General features: G+C 37.5%; 1 protein-coding gene across 1 annotated transcript; it reads right to left on the minus strand.

Moving 5' to 3' along the window:
• Positions 1-2,671: 2,671 nt before the first annotated feature.
• Positions 2,672-3,627, minus strand: LOC142445752 (olfactory receptor 4A5-like). The gene is given in 2 exon segments (XM_075547675.1): positions 2,672-2,745; positions 2,748-3,627. Coding segments are annotated over 2 exon segments (954 nt in total).
• Positions 3,628-22,961: the final 19,334 nt, after the last annotated feature.

The raw sequence follows: 22,961 nt of genomic DNA on the forward strand, positions 1-22,961 counted from the left end.
GGGTCGACCAGTATTGTCCATCACGCCTCCCAAAGGCGCCCCTGAAAAGACCAGAGGTTTTGCTCTGATGCTCTCTCTCTCTCTTTCCCAGGGGCTGCTACACAATATGGCTCAGCAGGGCTGAAGTCTGGAGCAGCCAGGCTGCAGTCCCGCCACTGTGACACAGACTGTCTGGTTTGTGTTCCATTTACTGAAGAAACTGAAACAGCTTCTGTTCTCTGCAAAGTCCTTTGGATCACAAGCCAGGTTTTCACGTGAATTCTTTCTCATGTGGAGTCAAGGACCAAGGTGCATCTCTCCCCCGAGAGCGCTAACAAATACATACATTATCATTCTGTTAGGTTCCTGTATTGGGGTATCTGGGTTCTTAGTTTGCGGCACTAAAAGAATTCATGCAGCAGAAGCATATATTGTAATGCGAGTTTTTATGAAAGAAAGGGATAGTTTCAGGTACTACAGTCTCAAAAATACATGCTCTTTCTGGAAAGCATACAAGGCCTCATGAGAGCTGTGTGGGAGTTCTCAACTGGGTATGAAAAAACACGTGGAAAGAACCCTGGAGAAGGAGGGTGAGACCCCCCCAGATATCGAACTGGGGAATCCCTGTTGGCTAAGAAGGGAAAGCAGCCTGGAGGGTCCACAGATTCCCACATCAATTATTTTTAAAATAAGGGTTTATATAATATTTGCTTTTTGTGTTGACATACTTCACTGTATAAAATGTCCTCCAGACTCATCCATGTTGAGAGCTGTTTCCTAGATGCATTAATTTTTATTGTTTATCATTCCTTTGCATACATGTACTAGAGTTTATTCATCTGTTGATGGGCAGCTCGATGTTTCCACATTCCTGCTTTTGTGAATAATGCTGCAGTGAACGTGGGTATCCCTATGTTTATTCATGCCACGGCTCCTAATTCGTTAAGATATACCTATTTTCCCAAGAATGGATTTGTTGGCGTACATGATGTTTTTACTTGTAGCTTTTTAAAGAAGTGCTATAGAATTTTCCGTAGTGATTGTTCCATTTTAAATCTCACCAGCAGTACATCAAATTTTCGGTTTCACTACAATCTTCCTTTCATCAGTATAGGCTGAGAGGGTATCTCGTTGAGGTTTTTATTTGAATCTCTCTAATGACTAGCATTTTTCAAGTGCTTGTTAGCCACCAGAATGCATTTTTTTTTTTTTGGTAAAGTGTCTTTTATATTGCCCTTTAATTGGATTGCTCTCTCTCTCTCTCTTATACTGTGGACATTTTGCATATATTTTCTAGATTAATCTCATGTTAGATATGTGTTTGCCAAAAAGTTTTCTCAATATGTAAGTTCTCTCTTTAATCATTTGCTGAAGACTTTTGAGGAGCGAGCATATACGTTTAGTGGCTCCTCATTATCTAGTTTCTCTTTTGCTGTTTGTGCATAGTTAGTTGTGTTTAATAGCCTATTTATAGCATATACTTGGAAGCATCTTTGTTCTTATATTTTCGTCCATGAACTTTACAGTTGGCAGTTTGAAATTTATATATTTGATCCATTTTTGGTTTATTTATATAGATGGTGTGAGAAATGGACCTCCTTTTATTTTTCTGAAAATGGATATCAAGTGTTGCCAGCACAATGTGTTAAAGAGAAACTTTCTTCCTCATCTGATGGATTTGATCCTTTTTCAAACACCTGCTCTTCAGAGCCAGATAGATTTATTCCTGGATTCTTAACTCTGTACCGTTGGTCTAAATTGTGGCCTTTTGACTGCTGTAACAATGGATTAGGTTCTGAGAATTGTGCTAAGTGTGAAATGTCCTACATTGTTCTTATTCTTAAAAAATGCTTTAGCTATATGTACTTCTAGTGGTTCTGTCAGATAAGTGGGGCTTATAACTGCAAGATCGATTGTTCAATCCCCCAGCTTCCCTGCAGGAGAAAAATGAGGCCAGGCTATCTGCTCCTGGAAAAAAAAAATGGAACAGACTTGCAAACTCTCTCTATATAAGGTCGCTGTTAGAATAACCTGACTGTAGTGGGATCCTTTCCATGCAAAATGGTGGTTACTTTCTATATTCCATTAAAGAATGCTGTTGGAAGTTTGATGAGTATATCATTACATGAATAAATCACTTTGGGTAGTATTGTGAAATAGAAGTAATATTAATCAAGAAGTGCATAATGCAGCTAAAGAGTATTATTATGCCAATAGAATAATGAATAGGAAATATTTTAAACCACTCTTTTGATTCCAGAAATTCTTCTGAATATTAGTCTATTTTTTCTCATTAATCTGGCATAAGTGTCAGGATAGCCGAGTCGTCTAAAGCGCCAGACTCAAGTTCTACTTCCTCATTAATCTGGCAAATAGAAAAATTTCTGAGGTAACTTGTTTTATTCTGTTTTTTAATAAAATAAACTGTTCAAGTCTCATCTCTATGCATATTGGTAAAAATAAGATTACAATGTAAGCTTAGTTTTATATTTTTATTTATAACAGGAAAAATACCTGAAGCTTTTTTTAATCCTCTAGAATTTCTCCATTGTACTCATTCTAACCTCAAGAATAGTTTATCCTACATTTGGAGTGCCTTTACAAGCACAAAGAGAAGCCTTCCTAGAGCATCCACTGACCTAACTAAGCGCTGCATTGTGATAATGTATTATCAAAGTGTGTTGCGTTAGCATTAGCAATGGTATTTGCGTTGTGGGTGCATATTCTTATTCTGCCTTTGATTAACTTTTTCCTCCAGAGATTTTCTATGGCATTTTTCATCTCAGAATTTCTCAAGGTGTATATCAGAGGATTCAACATAGGCGTGACCATGGTAAAAACCACAGACACAGATTTATCAATGGGAAAGTTGGAAACTGGCCGAACATACATGAAAATACAGGGGACAAAGAAGAGGACAAGCACTGTGATGTGGGAGCTACAGGTCGACAGGGCTTTGCGCCTCCCTTCTTGACTGTGCGTCTTCAGGGAGTTTAGGATGACCCCGTAGGAGATTAGTAGAAGGATAAAGATGACCATACAGATGGCTCCACCGTTGAAAACCACAGTGAGGCCCACAAAGTAGGTGTCAGTGCAAGCAAGTTCCAATAAGGGGTACATGTCACAAATGAAGTGATCGATGACATTGGGGCCACAGAAGGGGAGTCTATACACAAAGAGCAGTTGAACTATAGAGTGCAAAAATCCTCCAACCCAGGCCACCATCAACCACAGGATGCAAACTTGTCGATTCATGATGGTCATGTAGTGCAGTGGCTTACAGATGGCCACATAGCGATCATAGGCCATTGCCACCAGAAGAAAGACTTCAGCACCACCAAATAAGTGTTCTATAAAGAGCTGGCCCATGCAGGCTGGGAAGGAAATTGTCTTTTTATCACAGAGTAAGTCTGCAATCATTTTTGGGGAAACGGCAGTAGAATAAACAGCATCCATGAATGACAGATAAGCAAGGAAGAAGTACATGGGGGAGTCCAAGGAAGGACTTGCAAAAACAGTCATGACAATCAACAGGTTCCCCACCATTGTCACAATGTAGATGAGCAGAAACAAGACAAATAATGCCTTTTGGCCTTCAGGATCCCGAGTGAGTCCCAGGAGGACAAATTCTGTCACATTGTTCTTCATTTACTCATGCACAAGGTCTGCTTCAGTGATGGGAACTCAGGAGGAGAAGAGCTGCAATGTAATCATGGAATCATGAAGCCCACTATGAATGTGCCAGTCATATCATGGAGCACTTCCTCACAACTGAGTAATCTGCAGGGGCTTCTACATAATAAATATTTCAGAAAATTGACTGAATTTGTCTTCCAAAATTGCATTGTTTCTTCCCTTGATAATTCTATTTATTCTTGGATGATTGGATTGAGTTTACCTAGATACTCTATGTCTAAATCTTAACGAGTATTTTTTCAGGAAAGACCAGTTAGATACTTAAAAGCCATTAGTTCATGCAATACTTGACTTTTAAAATAGTTGGTGCTAAGGAAAGAAGCCATTTATGACAAAGAGAAGAAAGAATTTGTGTTTAAATGAACACATTCTGGTGATAAATACAACTCTAAATAGATAAATTACATTGAAGCAGCACTTTAACATTTAGTTGAAGTTGTCATAAAATCAGCAGTGAGTATCCACAATGTGATCTGTGTGTATCACCAAAAATAAGCCCTCTTCAGAAATAACTTACTATTGATTGTGACAATACCCTATTAAATGTGCTGTCCTTTCTTCTTCGTATTTAATTTAGTCTTTGTGACTCATTAAATTTGAAGAAACTACCCTGTGAAATGTATTAGATAACTACAAAATCTTTAGCACATTATCCCCATCACAATTATTTGGACACACATTGTCTATCAGTTTATTAAGGCACAAAATTCTTTCACTTTTCTCTTGCCTATCTCACATCTGTTAACAGACTCTGTATACTATTGTCATAGAATCAGTACTTTCGTGATGTTTCTGGTGAGTACTTTTACAATATCAAATACATCTTAGGCAATTTGAACTGAATTTAACTGACCCATTATAATGAACAATTAATGTTCTAGCACTCGGCAATTTTTTCTAATTAGTTGAATGACCTGAGTATGAGGTGGGCAGAAAAGAAACACTATAAAGAGAGGTAGATGATGGTGGAATATAAATTTATGTATTATTTTTATGCACTGAGCATGAGCTATGATGGCTTTATGGTTTATGTGTTGGGCTCCTAACAGCAACATTAGCATTTAGAAACCACTAGCCACTCCATGGAAGGAAGATCAAAGATTTTCTAGTTCCTTACCCATATCTACCCAAGGAACCCTGAGAGGCAGATTTCTGTCCGATAGGACTGACATGAGTCAGAATTGAATCAATGGGAATGAGGGTAGTTTTTGTTTGTGTGTGTGTGTGTCAGGGGGAGGGGTTGTACTTTGTTTTTTTCCTTGGTTTGGAAGCACTGAGAATGGTCAAGATTCCAAAAAGGAGCATACTCAAGAGAAAAGTCAAACTCAATGTAAGGAGTTAGGAATAATGGTCATTTTTTAATTTATTCAAAATTTTGTCCCAGTTCATTTATTGGGAAATAAATAGATTAAAGTAGATCACACCAGAATTCTTCCCAGTCCAACTATCTGTGATGTTATCATTCAAACCCTAGCTTACATAAAGTTTTCTGTTTTTATATATAATTAAGCAACCATTTTCAGGCTCATCACTGCTACTTTAAAAACACTAGTAGTGGATTTGATTGTTGCAGTGACAAAATAATGATGAACGTTTCCTACTCCGGGTGTAGCTGTGGAAGACCCGGGGCATCTCTCGAGACGGGGTAGAACAGTGAAGAACAGCGTCTACTCCTCAGCAGCAGGGCCTGTGTTTGAATTCCACCGGCTTCACACACTGTCTGTGCGACCTTGGGCAACTCAATAAACTTAAACCCCTTTGTGCTTCAATTTCCTAATTAATAAAATGAAGATACTAATGTACACATATCTTACTTTGTTGTTCATTTGTTTGTTTTGTTTTGTTTGCATGCCTTATTAGATGTAAAGGTTCTAGAACACTTCCTGACATCTAATAAACTAAAATCCAAAACTCATTGCCAACGAATAGATGCTGAATCATAGTGACCCTATAGGACAAGATAAAACTGCCCCTGTGGGTTTCTGACTCTTTACAGGAGTAGAAAGTCACATCTTTCACCCTTGGCACCTGATAAAGGTCAATGGATGATATCTACTACTGCTGAATATTCCACTATAAACTGTGGATCACAAGAAAGTATATGAATTATTTTGTCAATTTAATAATGAGTATGTGACTTATAAAATAATATTAGGTCCATTTTCAGATATAAGATATAAGTGGCCATTGTAAACATTATCCATTATATCATAGTATGTCTATTGAAAAGAAGCAAACAAAATACAGTAAAATAAATTAAACACACATAAACCCAGACCTCAGGATCAGAATATTAAAAAAGTGAAGAATCAAATGGGGAGGCAGATAAATGAATATAAAGAAACAATAGGAATAAGAAGGTGATAAGTAGGGACAGTAGTTTTAAGAAATATTTTTCAAAAATATTTCTTTTAATGAAAGATTGTTAGTTTCAACCTCCAAAAGATCCCTGTACTTACTTGGCAGCTTCTTAGAAACCATAACAAATAAACAGAGACCAACTGAGAAAAGGTGGGGGTTGAGGGGGCATAAAAACAAAGGAAGAAGAAGAGGACAGGAAAGGAAAAGAAAGGAGGAGAGATAAAGAGGAAGGAAAGGGGGGATAATTTAAAATTCAAAAGCAAAAAGACAAAAAAATTGATTTGTTAGAGTTCCTAGCCCCATAATTAAACACAAACTCAAAAGAGGGAGAGAAGAACAGATAGATATATAGATAGGTATATAGATAGATGAGAGATGGATACATAAGTAGGTGATACATATACACTTTAGGATTATTCATATTAGAAAAAAATGTTGAATTACTAAACTTCACATAATGATGAGCTGACTTCATTTACATCCATTGGGTTTTCAAGGAGAGTGGGAAATGGGCACATTCTTGAGCTTCTCTATAGAAACCAGTTCCAAGGAGCACTTTGTTAGGCTGGGTGATACAGGTATTACATCATTTTTAAGCTAGAGAGAGATAAAGGTCCAGCTGTTGAAAAAGCAGGAGATATAATAGCGTATACCAAATTATTTTTAACTACTTACTTTCTGTTGAGTCTAGTTTCTTTAATCTTCTTAACAATTAGTGCTGGTTTACACTGGGATAAATCTTCTATTGTCCAGCTAAATTATTTACATGTAAAAATTAGATATGTAAACTATCCACTATCGTTTCAGTCACCAGCGTTTTGACACTATAAAAATGAAAAATAATATTAATAGACTTTCAATCATTAAAACGTTCCTAGGAAAGATGAACATATTTTAAAGTAACATGGCTTTAAAAATAGAAATTAAAATAACAGTAACAAAAAGACACTGTATACTTCATTACAATTTAAATTTTATAAGTCTTTCTAGGTTGCAGTAGGAAAGATGCTTCCTGATCAGTTTCTTTTGATAGATACACTAAAATGGTGGCTGTCTTAAATATTCACACATTAAAACACATATTATGCTTCCAGACCTAAGAGGCATTTATGCCTTACACCGTGACACACTATAAATAATATATAGTTTAAATCTTCTATTTCAAATTCATTGAAGTTATTTACAAATCCCATGAGCCAAGATTACAGATCTATTGACTTATTTGTAATGCATAACATGTTTATCTTGTTATTTGGCAAATGCATGAGAAACATTTATTAAGGCAAAATACTAAAGGTCACCAAATTTTGTAATTCTTGGCTGGCTGACATCTACTTTGTTCAGCTAAATTTTACAAATGGAATTATGCTCAAGAAATATATTTAAGACTTTAGCTATGTCTTAATATACCACATGCATTTTTAATGAGTGTTCTTTGTCAGAAGTTTCAAAAACTCAGCCCTTGGGTCTTACTCTTGGTCTTGACAATGAGTGCTTCTTTCATGAATGTTGGCTTCATGTATTTATCTGCAACCATAGAATACATAGTAATGCATAATGAAAGAGCCTAGAAGTAGATTTCATTTTCTACACATTTCATACTGCCACACAGCTTTTCTACTATCTCAGGGGTTTGTTGTTGTTGTTGTTGTTGTTTTGCTTTCAGATAAGTGTGGATATAAGCAAATGTATGCCAAAAATATTAAGACACTTAAAAATAACATCAATATTTATGATACAAATATATAGTTGTACATTCTCAGTTTGGGGGGAGACATGTTTACTGCAAAATAAAGTTTACTAAACTATAAAACTGAACAAATTAATGGAAACTACCCTGCCCAGATTTATTATTTATTAACACAACTACACGCACACGCAAAAATAAAAACCCTGAACATAGTTAATTGAATTTTTTTCTCTTTTTAGTCATTTATGATGAAGCAACATAGAAAACCTTTACTCTGAGTCTTTAGATTAAAACTCACACATTAAGCTCTGTAATGAACAAGGTAAAGGCTTTGTTACCTGGCTAGCAATTGACTTTTCACATAGACAGGAGTAGAATTCTTTTGATTTTGCAATGCCTATCCATAGGCCATTTAGTTCCTCTTTAAAAGAAGGCCTTCACAACCCCAAACATTGCTAAGAAAATTAGGAGCTTTAATAAATTCTTACTAACAATGAAGGATGTGTCAACAACAATAACACACATACAATGAAAATATCAATTGAAATAGATGTTACTAAAAGAGAGTCTCCAGCCAGGACAAGAACTTGAGTTTTCACAAACCTATTGAGTTCTATCAGAAATATTTCTCCCACTTATATGTGCAGACATAGTTGTGGCTTTTTACATCATCACTGTTTTAAATGACAGACAATGCAAGTTAATTATACCTTAGATTGTTAGAATATTTGGAACAGATTCAAAAAAAATAACTACTTCTCTACAGTGTTTTCAGTGGTGATTTTTTTCCCCACCAAACAATCCCTAGAGAAAAACAGCTTGATTCTTGCCAAGAAAATTGAGCTACCAACCAAGTAATGAGAAATGTCTGCAACATGAAGGAAAAATACTAAAATAAAAGGAAAAATCACTTTATTAATTTCGTTTTAGGAAATCTTTGGAAAAGGAAAGTAATATTTATGGCAAAATGTAGGGAGAACCAGGTTCAGATTCCCTTGCCTGACCATGTTCCTAGCAGAGGAAGGCTTCACACTGACTGTTAGCGGGGCCATACCCTATAACCTTAATGCTCAGAGCCAACCTAGGAAAGTTGCCTGACTTTAGGTCAACTTGAACCATAATAATCTATCTCTCAAACCAAATTAGCTAATTATCTTATATACTGGTGTATAAGCCGAGATTTTCAGCACAAAAATTGTTCTGAAAAAATGGGGTTCGGCTTATACATGGGTCAGTGGTACCAAGCGAGTTGTAAAATCTCGCTACCCTCCCCCCCCCCCCAGGTAATGGGATGAGCGCCATTATCTCAAGGGTGATTGCAGTGTCTCTGCTGTTCATTCAGAGCCCTGCAGTGTCAGCAGGGCTTTGAATGTTTGTTTACTCACATCTAACCAATCAGAGCCGTCCTATGACATGTGTCTTTGAACAAGCCTTTTAAAGACCATGTGCAAAGGATGTGGCATGAATGGATGTCATCTGGTCAAACCCGACTAACAAAAGGAGGAAATATCATGAAGCCTGACATAGTGTTAATTGCAAAATGAGTTCGAGATGCATGGGAAGACATTCCAGAAGACATGGTGTGACATGCCTTCCAGAAATGTAGTATTAGTAATGCTATGGATGGCAGTGAAGACTGCGCTTTGTATGAAAATGACAGCAGTGATGGTGATGACGGCGATCTCGGTGAGCACAGCGTCTATGATGACCTCACACCAGCTGAAGCTCTGCATTGGGATACAGATGATGATGAGGAATCCAGTTTTGAAGGATTTTAATTCTTTACGTTTTAGCTTAGTGGCTGATTGAGCTCAGGGAATCATTGTTGATGCCTTATTGTTTTTGTGGAACCTATTTTCCACTTACTGCGCTGTTTTATTAATGGTAAATGACTTGTCTTTTTATTTATGTTTTTTATTTAAAATAAATATTTAAATACATTACCCCACTGATGTCTCAATTTTTAGTAATTTTATTTTCATTTGTTTTGATTATTGAAACTCACCAATAGCTTCTTCATTTTCCACCCTAGGCTTATACTTGAGTCAATCAGTTTTTCTGGTTTCCCAGGTAATAATTGGGTACCTCGGCTTATACTCGGGTCAGCTTATATTAGAGTCTATATGGTACTTTCATGATTTTCCCTAACATAAAGGGTTATTTGCCCATCCAAGAGGATGTCTCTTAAACACTTTGTTCTCAATTTTCTCAGGCTGAACGTTTTACATGCATACCTTGATCATTTATTTTAAAAACTAAAACATTTTATCAACTAACTCTGATGCTTATCAGAGCATTGAAGTTTAAATTTATGTTAGTCAATTAATAAATGCTTTAGTCGGAGTTTTTCATTGAGTGTTCTGTGATTTGTAACCCAAAGAATTCTATTGGAAACATCCTGATCTCAAATCAAAATATATTTAGGTAATTAGGTATTTTGTGTTTATGCATGTCTGTATATATACTTATGTGTATATAAATATATGTGCATATAAACATATAAATAAAGGTTTTAAACCTGTATCACATAATTTGAATATTTACATTATAGGGTATCATATTATCAAAAGGGCCCATTACTTCTTCAAAATGTTACTCAAATTTCCATACTATTATGTTTGCAAATGTGGATAAATGAAACACATGTTTATTTATTTCCCCAAGGTTATATTTAGCATACTATGACAATTTTGTGAAATGCAATTTTGACTTGATTTTACTAAAAACAACTTAATTCATTACTTTCTTTAGCAGTCAATAGTATGTTCAATATTCTTTGCTAATACTAAAATACAAATGTATCAATTCACCCTCTGTGTTTTGTTTGTTTTGTTTTTTTATTTTCCCCATTTTTACATTAGAAAGCCATAGTCCTAGCGTTAAGATAAACTAGGAAAGATCTATGTTCAGACTGGTGACATTAGACAGAGGTCTAACACTGCCACCCAGTGATGAGCACTAGGAGTTGGAATTTAAAAATAGCCTTAAAGAGGCGAGATGCTGACTATGTAAAAAAGATCTATTGTTATGCACCCACTTTGTCTTCAGCGATTGATTCCGGAAAGGCTAGTGTGCTTCTTCCATGTGGGTTTGGTTGTTTCTCAGCTAAATGGCTGCTTGTTTATCTTCAGGTCTTTAATACCCCAGATGCTATATCTTTTGATAGCTGGGCACCATCAGCTTTCTTTACATTTGCTTGTGCTCCCATTGTCTTCAGTGATCCTGCCAGGAAGGTGAGCATTTCAGACTGCCGCATTGTTAGAACAAAGTGTTCTTGTGTTGAGGGAGTATTTGAGTAGGGGCCCACTGTCCATCTGTTTCCTTAATATTAAACCTATAAATATATGTACATAAATCTATTTCCCCTTGTCATTTATAAATATATTTACATCTGTATATGCCTGTATTTAGATCTCTATAAGTGCCCTCTGCCTCCTAGTTCTTTCCTCTATTTCTTTGTACTTTTCTCTTCTAGCACTATCATGTTCAGCCATCATTTGGGTTTCAGGAATTCTTCTAGATTACATTGTCCTTGATCCAGTCTTGCCAGACCTCCTACACCCTCCTTGCCACTGATTTTGGTTCATTTGTTGTTCTCTTGTCCCTGGGTTTGTTAACACCCACTTCCATTGCCCTGCCTTCCCATCTCTTATGTGCCCCCAGAACTGTCATCCCATTGTTCTCTCCTCTGCCTTGTTTTTCCCGCCTATCCCTTCCAGGTAGACATGTAGCAACTGAGAAACAACAAAGCCCACAAGGAAGAGCACACCAGCCCTTGAGATCACAAGGTGTGAAGGGGATCAGGTATCAGACATCAAAGACCAAAAAAAAAAAAATCATAGCATTGTGAATGAGGGGCAGTGTGGATTGGGGACCCAAGGCCCATCTGTGGGAAATTGGGAATCCCCTTGCAGAAGGGCCAGAGAGAAGAGATGAGCCAGTCAGGGTGTAGTATAGCAATGATGAAACATACAATTTTTCTCTAGTTCTTAAGTGCTTCCTCTCCCCACTATCATGATCCCAATTGTACCTTACAAATCCGGCTGGACCGGAGGATGTACACTGGTACAGAAAGGAACTGGAAACACAGGGAGCCTAGGACAGATTAGTATCTCAGGACCAGTGGTGAGAGTGATGATACCGGGAGGCTGGAGGGAAGGTGAGGGAGAAAGGGGAAACAGATTACAAAGTTCTACATATTGCCTCCTCACACGGGGATGGACATTGAAGAAGTGGATAAAGGGAGATGTCAGATGGTGTAAGATATGACAAAATAATAATAATTTATAAATTATCAAGAGTTCATAAGGAAAGGGGGAGCAGGAGCAGGGAGGGAGGGGAAAATGAGGAGCTGATACCAAAAATTCAAGTAGAAAGCAAATGTTTTGAGAATTATGAGGGAAACAAATGTACAATCGTGCTTGACACAATGGATGGATGGATGGATTGTGATAAGTGTTGTACGAGCCCCCAATAAAAGGATTTTAAAAAACCACTGCAAGGTCATTAACATTTCATAGAAAAACAAGGACAATATGTAAGTGCCCTTTATGTAATGGGTGATCTTAGGGTGTCATTTACAGAAGATTTAGCAGCAAATCAAAGCTCCTTAATAAAAACAAAATAGTATCTATAGGCATACAACATGGAATGCAGTTCAGACAAAGTATATCTTACTCATAAGTATAACGTTCAGAACAAAACAAAACTTTGTCATGATTCCCACTTCTGTTGTTTAGTGTTATTAATATGTTTACCTTTTGTTAAAGAAAATGAGCTAATTTTATTTCTGAAAATAAGCTCTCAAACAGAGGGTTGTGATTCAGTATGATAATTGGTTGAAACTCTTTATGGATGGTAAAATCTTAGTCAAAGAAGGCAAAGTTAGTCTATCCAAAGACCAGAGAGAGTTGCAATTCTCTTAGCAATATAGAGAGCAGCTGGTCCTCACAGTCAGTGCAATGCCTTATTATTGACACATCCACAGATGATGTTTAATATCCTCATTTTTTGGTCATAAAAGCAATACCTTTGATACATTATCAATACATTTGATAATGAATGGTTTATCAGAAATCCAGTGCTAGAGAAGGCTGTCATAGGAAACATCATGCATTATGAGGAAAGTTTAAAATGAGCCACACAGATGTCAAACAAAATTTTCAGTAATTGGCTCAAAAACAGATTAAAATAACTTTGGAGTAAGCAATGATAAAAGTCATTAGGATGGAGGTTATTAATGACATACCACTATGTATAGAACACAAACATACGAAATCACTAATGTGTGGAGAATCTCTATGAAAGAGCATCAGCAGGGTAACTCTTAAAATAACTTTGAGGATAAATACTCAAGTTTAATACACAATTGCAGGGAAATTGTAAAGAACTATTCGTTATAACAGCTGGCAGTTTAAAATGGATTTATCCTAAAACAGAATTTTATTTTCTAAAATATAGGTATTTAATTGCACTCTGGATTATACTTAGTCTATATCTGAAATAGTAATGAAAATGTTAGCAAGCTACTCAAATTATACTTTGTGTACCAATTGTTATTAGATCCCATTGAGCTCGTTCTACCTCACAGTGACCTATGCTGTTGTACATGAAGGAAATACTGCCCACTTTGCCCCGTCCTCAGAATCATTATGTTTGAGCCCGTGTTGTACATACTGGGTCAATCCACCTCATTAAAGGTCTTCTCTTTCACTGATTGTCCTCATTTGCCAAGCATACTGTTCCAGGGACTGGTCCCTCCTGAAAATATGTCCCAAATACCTGAGATACAGTCTTGCCATCTACACTTCTAAGAAACAACGTGGCTGTACTTCTTTCAAGATGGATTTTTTTTTCAGGCAGCCCTACATATAATATTCTTCTCTAGCATCCTCTTTCAAAGGCACCAATTGGTCTTCTAACTCATTCATTCCCTAGTTTTTCCAAGTGTGTTCAGTGATTGAATACACCATTGCATCAGTCATACACACCTTAGTCCTAGAAGTTATAGCTTTGCTTTTTAACACTTAAAAAGTTCCTTCATGGCAGATTTGCCAAAAGCGATCATTTGTTTTAAATCTTTTGACGGCCGCCTCACTGGATAATAATTACTGATTTTAAAATAATTTTGGTGGGGTTTATACAACTCTTATCACAATCCATACATACATCAATTGTGTAAAGCACATTTGTACATTCATTGCCCTCATCATTCTCAAAACATTCACTCTACAATTAAGCCCTTGGCATCAGCTCCTGATTTTCTCCCCTCTCTCCCTGCACCCTCACGAACCCTTGATAATTCATAAATTATTATTTTGTCATATCTTACACTGTTTGACATCTCCGTTCGCCCACTTTTCTGTTGTCCGTCCCAAGGGAAGAGGTTATATATAGATTCTTATAATCAGTTCCCCATTGCCACGCCACCCTCCCTACACCCTCCTGGTATCACCAATCTCAGCACTGGCCCTGAAGGGACCATATGTCCTGGATTCCCTGTGTTTCCAATTCCTATCTGTACCAGAGTACATCCACAGGTCTAGTCAGATTTGTAAGGTAGAATTGGGATCATGATAGTGGGGAAGGGGAAGCATTTGAAATTAGAGGAGAGTTGTATGTTTCATCATTGCTACTCTGCACCTTAACTGGCTCATCTCCTCCCTGAGACCCCCTCCAGAAGGGGATGTCCAGTTGCCTAAAGAAGGGCTTTGGGTCCCCATTCTGTACACCCGCTCATTAACAATGATATGCTTTTTTGTTCTTTGATGCCTGATATCTGATCCTTTGACACCTCATGATCACACAGGCTGGTGTGTTTCTTCCATGTGGACTTTGTTGCTTCTGAGCTAGATGACCATTTGTTTACCTTCAACTCTTTAAGACCCCAGACACTATATCATTTGATAGCTGGGTTCCATCAACTTCTTCACCACATTTGCTTATGCACCCGCTTTGTCTTCAGCGATCATGTTAGGAAGGTGAGCATCATGGAATGCCAGTTTAATAGAACAATGTACTCTTGTAATGAGGGAGTACTTGAGTGTCCATCTGCTACCTTAATACTAACCCTATAAATATTTATACATAGATCTATTTCCCCATCCTCATATATAAATATATTTACATATGTTCATGCCTGTATTTAGACCTCTACAAAGCCCTTTGCCTCCTAGCTCTTTCCTCTATTTCCTTTTACTTTCCTCTTGTCCCTCTATTATGCTCAGCCTTCATTTGGGTTTTAGTAATTCCTCTCGGTTACATTACCCTTGAACACGCTCTACCAGGAATAATACTAATTTAAATAAAATTAAGTCCTTGACAACTTCAAGCTTTTGTCCATTCATCTTTATGTGGCTTATCGGTCCAGTGCTGAGGAATTTTCTTTTCCTTGTTGAGGTGTAATCCAAAAGGAACACTATAGCTACTGATAATCTTCTGTGTCTGTGTATTTTCTTATTCCAAGTGGTGTCCTAAAATTTCTGTATGCTTTATAATGGACTTATTTCACCCAGAATAATATTTGGAAGTTCCATCTCTTCTTCAAGACTTAATTTCTCTATAGGGTATCTATAAACAAAACAGAGCAAACAAAAAACACCCCTCGCTTCTATCAAGTCGATACCAAATCAGGATGAACCCATTGAACAGAGTAGAACTTCCTGTAGGCATTTCTGAGATAGTTAATCTTTATGGGAGTAGAAAGCCTCATAATTCTCCCTCGGAGCAGTGTGTGGTTTCTAACTGCTGGCCTTCTAATAGCTTCCCACTACACCACCAGATCTCCTTCCATATGGCATAGATGTATAGTACTTTATCCACCTGTACCCTTATTCCACCCCTCACCTCTGGTAGCCTGCATGTTGCTGTGATGAAAGAAGCTTGCAACTGGTATTTCAAATGCCAGCAAAATTACCCATGGTGGCCAAGCTTAAGCAGAGCTTTAGACTAAAAACAGACTAAGAAGAAGTTCATTTGTGAGGAATTGTCCTCTGAAAAACCTTGTGAATAACAAAGTGACATTTTCAAATGTCACGCCAGAAGATGAGTTCCCCAGGCTCGACCGAACTCAAATACAACCGGGGAAGAGCTCCCCTCCGTGCAGGGTCAGCCTAATGACATGTAGAGCACAGCCTTCAAGACCCTCTTTTCTGAGGTGGTGTGACTCAAAAGAGAAGGGACAGTGGCAAACATCTCTGTTTCAATAGGCAGAAGAGGGACCAACAAAATATGAATCTAGAAAAATGGGAGGCGCTGAGTTTTCTACCTTGAATTTAATTTCATCAGATCCCCTGGGAATCCACTATTTTGTTTGGACATTTTCCTAAGAGGCTTCCCAATTTACCCTAAAGAAAATCTATGTGCAGACACCACAGATATATTTTTAGACACATTTTATTTGGAATAAACTCCTTGGAATGTATGAATGAAAGCCCTGGTAGCAATAAGCTTTAACTCACCTTCATATAGTACATTATTTTAAATTCAAATTTACAATTATTTTTTGCTATTATACAAATACAACCAAATTTTTGACACTGACCAGGTATCCCATGCATTTGCGTAATTCACTTACTAGACACAGAGCGCACAATATTTTTGGTGGCATGGTGCTTATGCATTTTAGCTGCTAGAAGCCACAAGCCGCTCCACAGGAGAAAGACCAGGCATTCTACTCCCATCAACAGTTACAGTTTCAGAAACCCACAGGGCCAGTTCTACATTCCATGGAGTCACTGGGAGTTGCCATTGACTGCATGGTGCTGAGATAATCATATTATTTGTTAATAAATATTTTAGCACTTTACGTATTCTTTTCCAAATTACATGTCTTTTCTTTCTTTAAGGAGTCATGTAGGGTAGTGAGTTCAGTGTTGGGTTCCGCAGAATCATAGATTTAATTCCACCAGTTGCTCCCCAGGAGAATTAGAAGGCTGTTTGTCCCTAAAAACGATTCATTATCTCAGAAACCTGAGATAGTTCTACTTTTGAGCAGTTACACTCTCTCCTTTAGGGTTGTTATGAGGTAGAATTAACTTATTGGCAGTGGGTTTGAGGTTTTGATGTTTTTCCTTGTTGCTATGGCTAGAACCTCTAGCATAATCCTGAAAAGAAATTTTATGGGCACACTCACTTTATTCCCTGTCTTAAAAGAAAAGTATTCACAATTTAGGAATGATGTTAGTTGCCAATTTTACACAGGTGTTCTTTATTTGGTTGAATAATCTCATTTACTAAGCTTTTTCCTTTTGTGTGGCACAGGAGCCATGTCTAACTTCCCACAGCTACCTCAGGGAGGAGAATCCACTCCACACCAGCTCACGCTGAGTTCTAAAAGGCAGAGGGAAGACCTGCCTCCACCATTCATCCTTCTTAACCAACCATACCTGTCACCAACCATCTCCCCACTGCACTCTGCTGGATGCGATAATCCACCACTACGGCCACTCACAACTCACACTCAATACTCCCAATTGTGGGGTTCTTTAGGGAAGGCACCACAAGTCAGGATCAGCAAGTGTTCTGAGGATGCAGTTCTTTGGTCCATAGCAGAGCCTCTTCTCAGCCATGCTCTCCCTTGGCTTCTCCCAAGCCAACATAAGTCCCAGCAACCTCCTTTGTGCCAATAAATGCCCAAATGGCATCATATTCTACCAGCCAGGCTCCTCTCCAAGACATGCCATTTTGCCCTTCCATGAGCCAGAAAGTCACTGCTTCTTCTCATGGTCTCAGTGCTGTGGCCCCTGTGATTCTGCTGCCACAGTCAGTTCACACAGGGATCTCGCAAGTGCTCAGCTGGTGGATCTTCTCTCCTGAGGGTTGTGGGATCCTCTCTCCCTAAGCACATTCTTGATCATAAATCTGGTTGAATCTATAAGAAATCCTTCATTTACTGAGATGGTCATATGGTTCTTTGCCTTTATTCTGTTAACTTGGGGAAGTTATGCTCATTAATGTTAAAAAATAAACCTTTTATTCCTGGTTGTATTAACAAGGCCTTGTTTTATAATTATTAATTAATTTTTGATGGATATGATTTAGGGGTATCCTATTATACACGTTTATTCATATATAAAATACATAAATGTTTTATTTCTTATAATGTGGTTTTTTTTATTCTGGAAATGCTGGCTTTATGTAGTGATTTGTACAGTGTTTTCTGTTGTGTGGAATAGTTTGGTAGAATTTGGATTATTTAATCTTTAACTATTTTGGAGTACTTACATATAAAGCCATTTGCAAAAAAAATCATACTAATGGTTATGATAAGGCACTGGTGGCACAGTGGGTGCTGACCATTAATTACTATTCATTAAGATTGACAGTTCAGACCATTCACTTGGGAAAGAAAGATGAGCTTATCTGCTCCTGCAGAGATTTAGTGTATTGGACATGCTTTGGAGCAGTTCAAAGCTGTCTTTTAGAATTGCTCTGAGCCAGAATTGACTTATGGCAATAGGTTTGTTTTGGGGGTTGATGTGCATGAAATGATAACTGGTTGCTATTTTGATTTGCACTTCCCCAATGACTAATGATTGTGAACATCATTTCATGTTTGCTAGTCATTGAATAGCTTCTTTTAAGAAGTGTCTATTCCTTTACTGTTCCAGAATGGACTTCCTAGCATCTAATATTTGCATCATTTATGTTTAAAATTTAATGCATGGATATGTATGTGTCTGACTATTGGAACCTAGGTTACAAATCTGGATGCTCCTTGGTGACAGCACTGTATTGGATATAGGAACCATGGACCTGGTGCTGATGTTGATATTGATTAAGCATATGATTTTGAGTAAGACATTATATCTAATGAAGCTGTAGTTTATAAGATCTTTTTCACATCGAAAGCCTACATTTATAGAACTGGGTACCAATCATTACACCTGGAACGTCAATGATACCAGAGAAGACTGCACAACATAGTACATTAGCTGCGATTTAGCAAATGCCAATTGCTCTCTAAAAGCACCTTCCTTATTTCAACTGGATGGTCTTTCACTGGTTTCTCACTGGTAGTACTGGATAACCCATGGTAAAATTTATTAACAACATGCCTATCAATATGGACTCTGGAAATTTGTTCATTGAAAGTATTATGTAGGACTAAATATTATATAAAGGGTGACCAGGAGTAGGAATTGATTACATAGTATCCAAAAGCAAATAGGTAATAGCCAATGCTTGTATGATTTTCATTGTTGTGTGTGCGATCAAGACACCTACATTTCTTCCACTAAGATCTTGGCTTTGAGGATCAGAGAGAGACATGTATTCCATTGCCCATTTTTTCCTGCTTGAATGTCTTTTATTGGATGCCATCCAGCTTCAAATGCACACTCCTTTTCTCTTTGTGCTAACTTCTCAATTCCTTCATTACTTTTCTGTCTTCAACCTTCAAATTACATCATGTTGTTTTGTTTTTAACCTCCAACCTTATTCAGCATTTCTATTATCTTCCTGTAAATGTGGCCTCCCTGGGTGTAGATCCCTAGATGGAGATTGTTATGAGAGTGAGTTATTAAAAAAAAAGGAAGCAAGTGAGGAAGGGTGTGATGGGGGAAAGAATGTATATGGTATCAGTTGGAGTCTGTCTTCATCTCATAGATAAAGGAGCTGTGGAGTAGAGTGTAAAACAGAGTTTGGTCACTGTGTTAGTCTGGGGTAGACCAGAGAAATAAATCCAAGCAAGCATTTCACACTGCCCACAGGCTTCCTTTAACAGTTCAGGCCTAGAGCAGAGAGTGTCTTCAGGGCTCCAGATATTTTCCAGCTTCTGACAAAAAACACTAGTCCAGGATGCAAAGTCCAAAGTGTTCCTCTTTTTCTTTTTTCTTCTGACTATCAATAGTGCCCTAGCCACGTAGCTTGGAATACAAATATTCTGAGTACTCCAAAGCACTGAGTGGGGCTTATCTTTTCAGTCTTCTATGCAGGCATGTTCTAACCCCACTTAAAGATCAAATTTTAATGGCTCAAGAGAAGTGGGCTTACAAGTTCTCCGTTTTCATACTCCCCAATAATCATTTCTATAAATCCCTATATCGATAATAATAAGCAGAAGAAATTAATATAAACAAAGTAGAATCAGACACAAAATTCAATTCTTAAAACAGTCAAGTTCCAACCTTATTTAACTTATCTAAATCATTTTCTAAATGATTCTATTGATACAAAATATGGGATCAGACCTCTGACAACATCAAGCCAGGCTTTCTGTCAGCCAATTTGACCTTCTGTCAGCCATTTTGGTTAAGCAACTCGGAGATAATCAAGGGGTGATTTATACTCCTGAGCTCAAAATATATATTAACCACATTCATTTACACCATTTCTTTTTTTAAAATCATTTTATTGCGGGCTTATACAACTCTTATCACAATCCATGCATCTATCCATCATGTAAAGCACATTTATACATATGTTGCCATCATCATTCTCAAAACATTTGCTTTCTACTTGAGTCCTAGGTATCAGCTCCTAATTTTTCCCCTCACTCCCACCACCCTTCCACCATAAACCCTTGATAATTTATAAATTATTATCATTTTTTAATGTATTTTTGACATTTCAAATAGGAATAACCAAAGATGAAAACCAAACAAAATTATCAAAATTTTAATTTCTCATATTGTTTTTAGAAAACAACCCAATAAACCACATTGACCTAGTTGAAAGAGGAACACTACCATGAGGTAGAAAAAAAACTAACATCCACTCTCCATATTTATGATTTGTTTCTCTTGTACCTTACTCCTGATACCATAATGTGTGTGTCTCAGGAGACTAGAGAAAAAAACTCCAGGGAGACTCATTTGTGTATAAGAAAGAGCTTTATATAAAAGAGCAATAGAATATGGGAGTAAAAATCACAGCCCAGTCCAGATCAAGACCTTAAGTCCAATATTAGACCATATATCCAATACCAATCTGTAAATTTCTCTTCAGACTCACGCAACATATGAAATGATGCCAAGTGCATGAAGATCACAGGCCAGTGGGTAGAAAGTCTTGTGGGCCCAGTGGTGGTGGAAGCATCTCAGCACTGGCGTGGCTCTCCACCTGGGCGTTTGTAGTTTCAAGTAAATTGATATCTTTATTTTCTTTTCTCTGTTGTGAAGATCTTTTACTTCTTTCTGTACTTACTTTATAGTATTTTTACTACCATTCTCTTCCCTAGAAATTCAGGTCTTATAAGCACATTGCTTGAGTTGTGGATGCAGATATCGTGGTTTTAAAGCTCAGTTCTGTCACATACCCATAGCTATCTTGGATAAATAACTCCAACTCTTACTGCTTCTGCGCCCTTATCTTTAAAATGAATAATAATAGTATCCACCACATAGGGCAACAAGACATAACATTTTTCATATAGGACCTGTGCATACCAACCAATAGTTAGTGATTGTTATTTATAAATGATAGTGTGCCTAAATATTTTACAAAACCAATGAATATTTGTGGGGGGAGGGAGAAAATAGACTCCAGACTGATGATTACCCTATAGATGATTTTAGGGATGATTTTTGGAGTCACTATGCGTACAGAGGAAGAAAGTGGAGGACATCCCCGTCTGTAGAGAATCCCACCTTCAGAAATCCTAGGGACAGTTCTACTCTCCCCATACGGTCCCTGTGAGTCAGAATTGACTTCATGGCAGTTGGGTTGGGCTTGAGTAGTGAAATGATTAACTGCTTGACTACTATCTGAAAGGTTGATAGTTCACACCCACCCATAAACACTTCAAAGAGGGCTGGAGATCTGATTCTGAAGAATCACAACCTTGACTCTCCCCCCGCCACCCCCCCCCCAATTAAGTAGGTCTACTGTGCACACATCGAGAGGCCAAGAGTTTAAACCAACTTGAAGGCAACTATCTGTTTTGATTTTCCTTATGGAAAATGATTTCTCAAACTGATTGCCATCAAGTTGTTAACTCATAGTGATCCTCTAAGGCAGAGTTAAACTGCCCACATGAGTTTCTGAAACTGTAACTCCTTAAGGGAATAGAAAGCCCCATATGTCTTCTGAGGATCATCTTGGGGTTTCGAACAGCTAACCATGAGAATTGCAACCCAATGAGTAACCACAGTGCCAACAGGGATCCTGAATTATTTCTAACCCTTGTCAAAGATGCCAATCACTGTCATTAGGGACAACAGGAAAAAGGGTTAAGTGTTGGTTGCCATTTGGCAAAGACTTCAAAAATTAATTACTCTCCCCTGAGGACTAGCGGAAACGTGACCAACTTGAATAAAGTTGCATCTCCATGATGATAAAACTGACAGAGCTGAGAAGGCAGGACTGAGAGTTTCTGGGCAGGAAGTCACAAAGGCAGTTCATCTTCCTGACACAACCTGAGGCCAGCCACCGGGTTCTTGTAAAATGGTGAGCAGAAGATCCTTCAGTTCCAAGGACCATCTGTGAATATGGTTGCTCTGGAAAAAGTTCAGAAAAATTAGTTTTCGGAAATTTCTCAACCAGAGGACCTTTAACGAACCACTAATGTCTTGGTAAATAATGATGTACACTTGTTAGATGAAAATATATAGTTCTTGTATTCTGAGAACTTTTATCAAATTAATGCCATACAAAAGTCTCTAAGGAATCGCTGGGTTACATAGAAGTAGTAATGGGGCAGAGCTGCTGAAACCAGCCTGCAATCTACATTAAAAATAAAACCAAAAAAATCCTTTTAAACACCACAGCTGTTGGAGTATACTGTCTGCGATAATTTGTTATATGCACATGTTTGGGCAGGGCACAAGTCTTAGGCACACAGGATGGAATGAAAATTGATATGTTTGGAAGATACATTTTATGAAAATATTTTCTTTCTTTGCTTCATGTCTTTTTCTTCCCCTGTGGAAACACTTTCCTATTCACTTGACTGATTATCCAGGGCTTTACCTCTGATTACACACACTGTGGACTGGAAAACACCTCCGTAGAATCATTTTTAAGAATTATTATCTCTACGAAGGACCAAGTCCGTTGTTCATAACCCTCTGCAGTGTATTTAGATGATCTCTTATAAAATCACCTCTTTCTCCTGACCTGTTTGTGTGTAAGTACAACCTATGACTAGTTAGTCATCAGTATTCCTCTTGGATATGGATCATAAGTCCCACGGGTGAGTTTTTTTTTTCTTTTTGAATTTCAAATCTGGAAAGTGTTTGGACTCTTACTACACATTACTTTAGATAAAATTTAAGTAGTTTTCAATAATTCTGTG

This window comes from Tenrec ecaudatus, chromosome 4 (genome assembly GCF_050624435.1).
Source record: "Tenrec ecaudatus isolate mTenEca1 chromosome 4, mTenEca1.hap1, whole genome shotgun sequence".
Classification (NCBI taxonomy): Eukaryota; Metazoa; Chordata; class Mammalia; order Afrosoricida; family Tenrecidae; genus Tenrec; species Tenrec ecaudatus.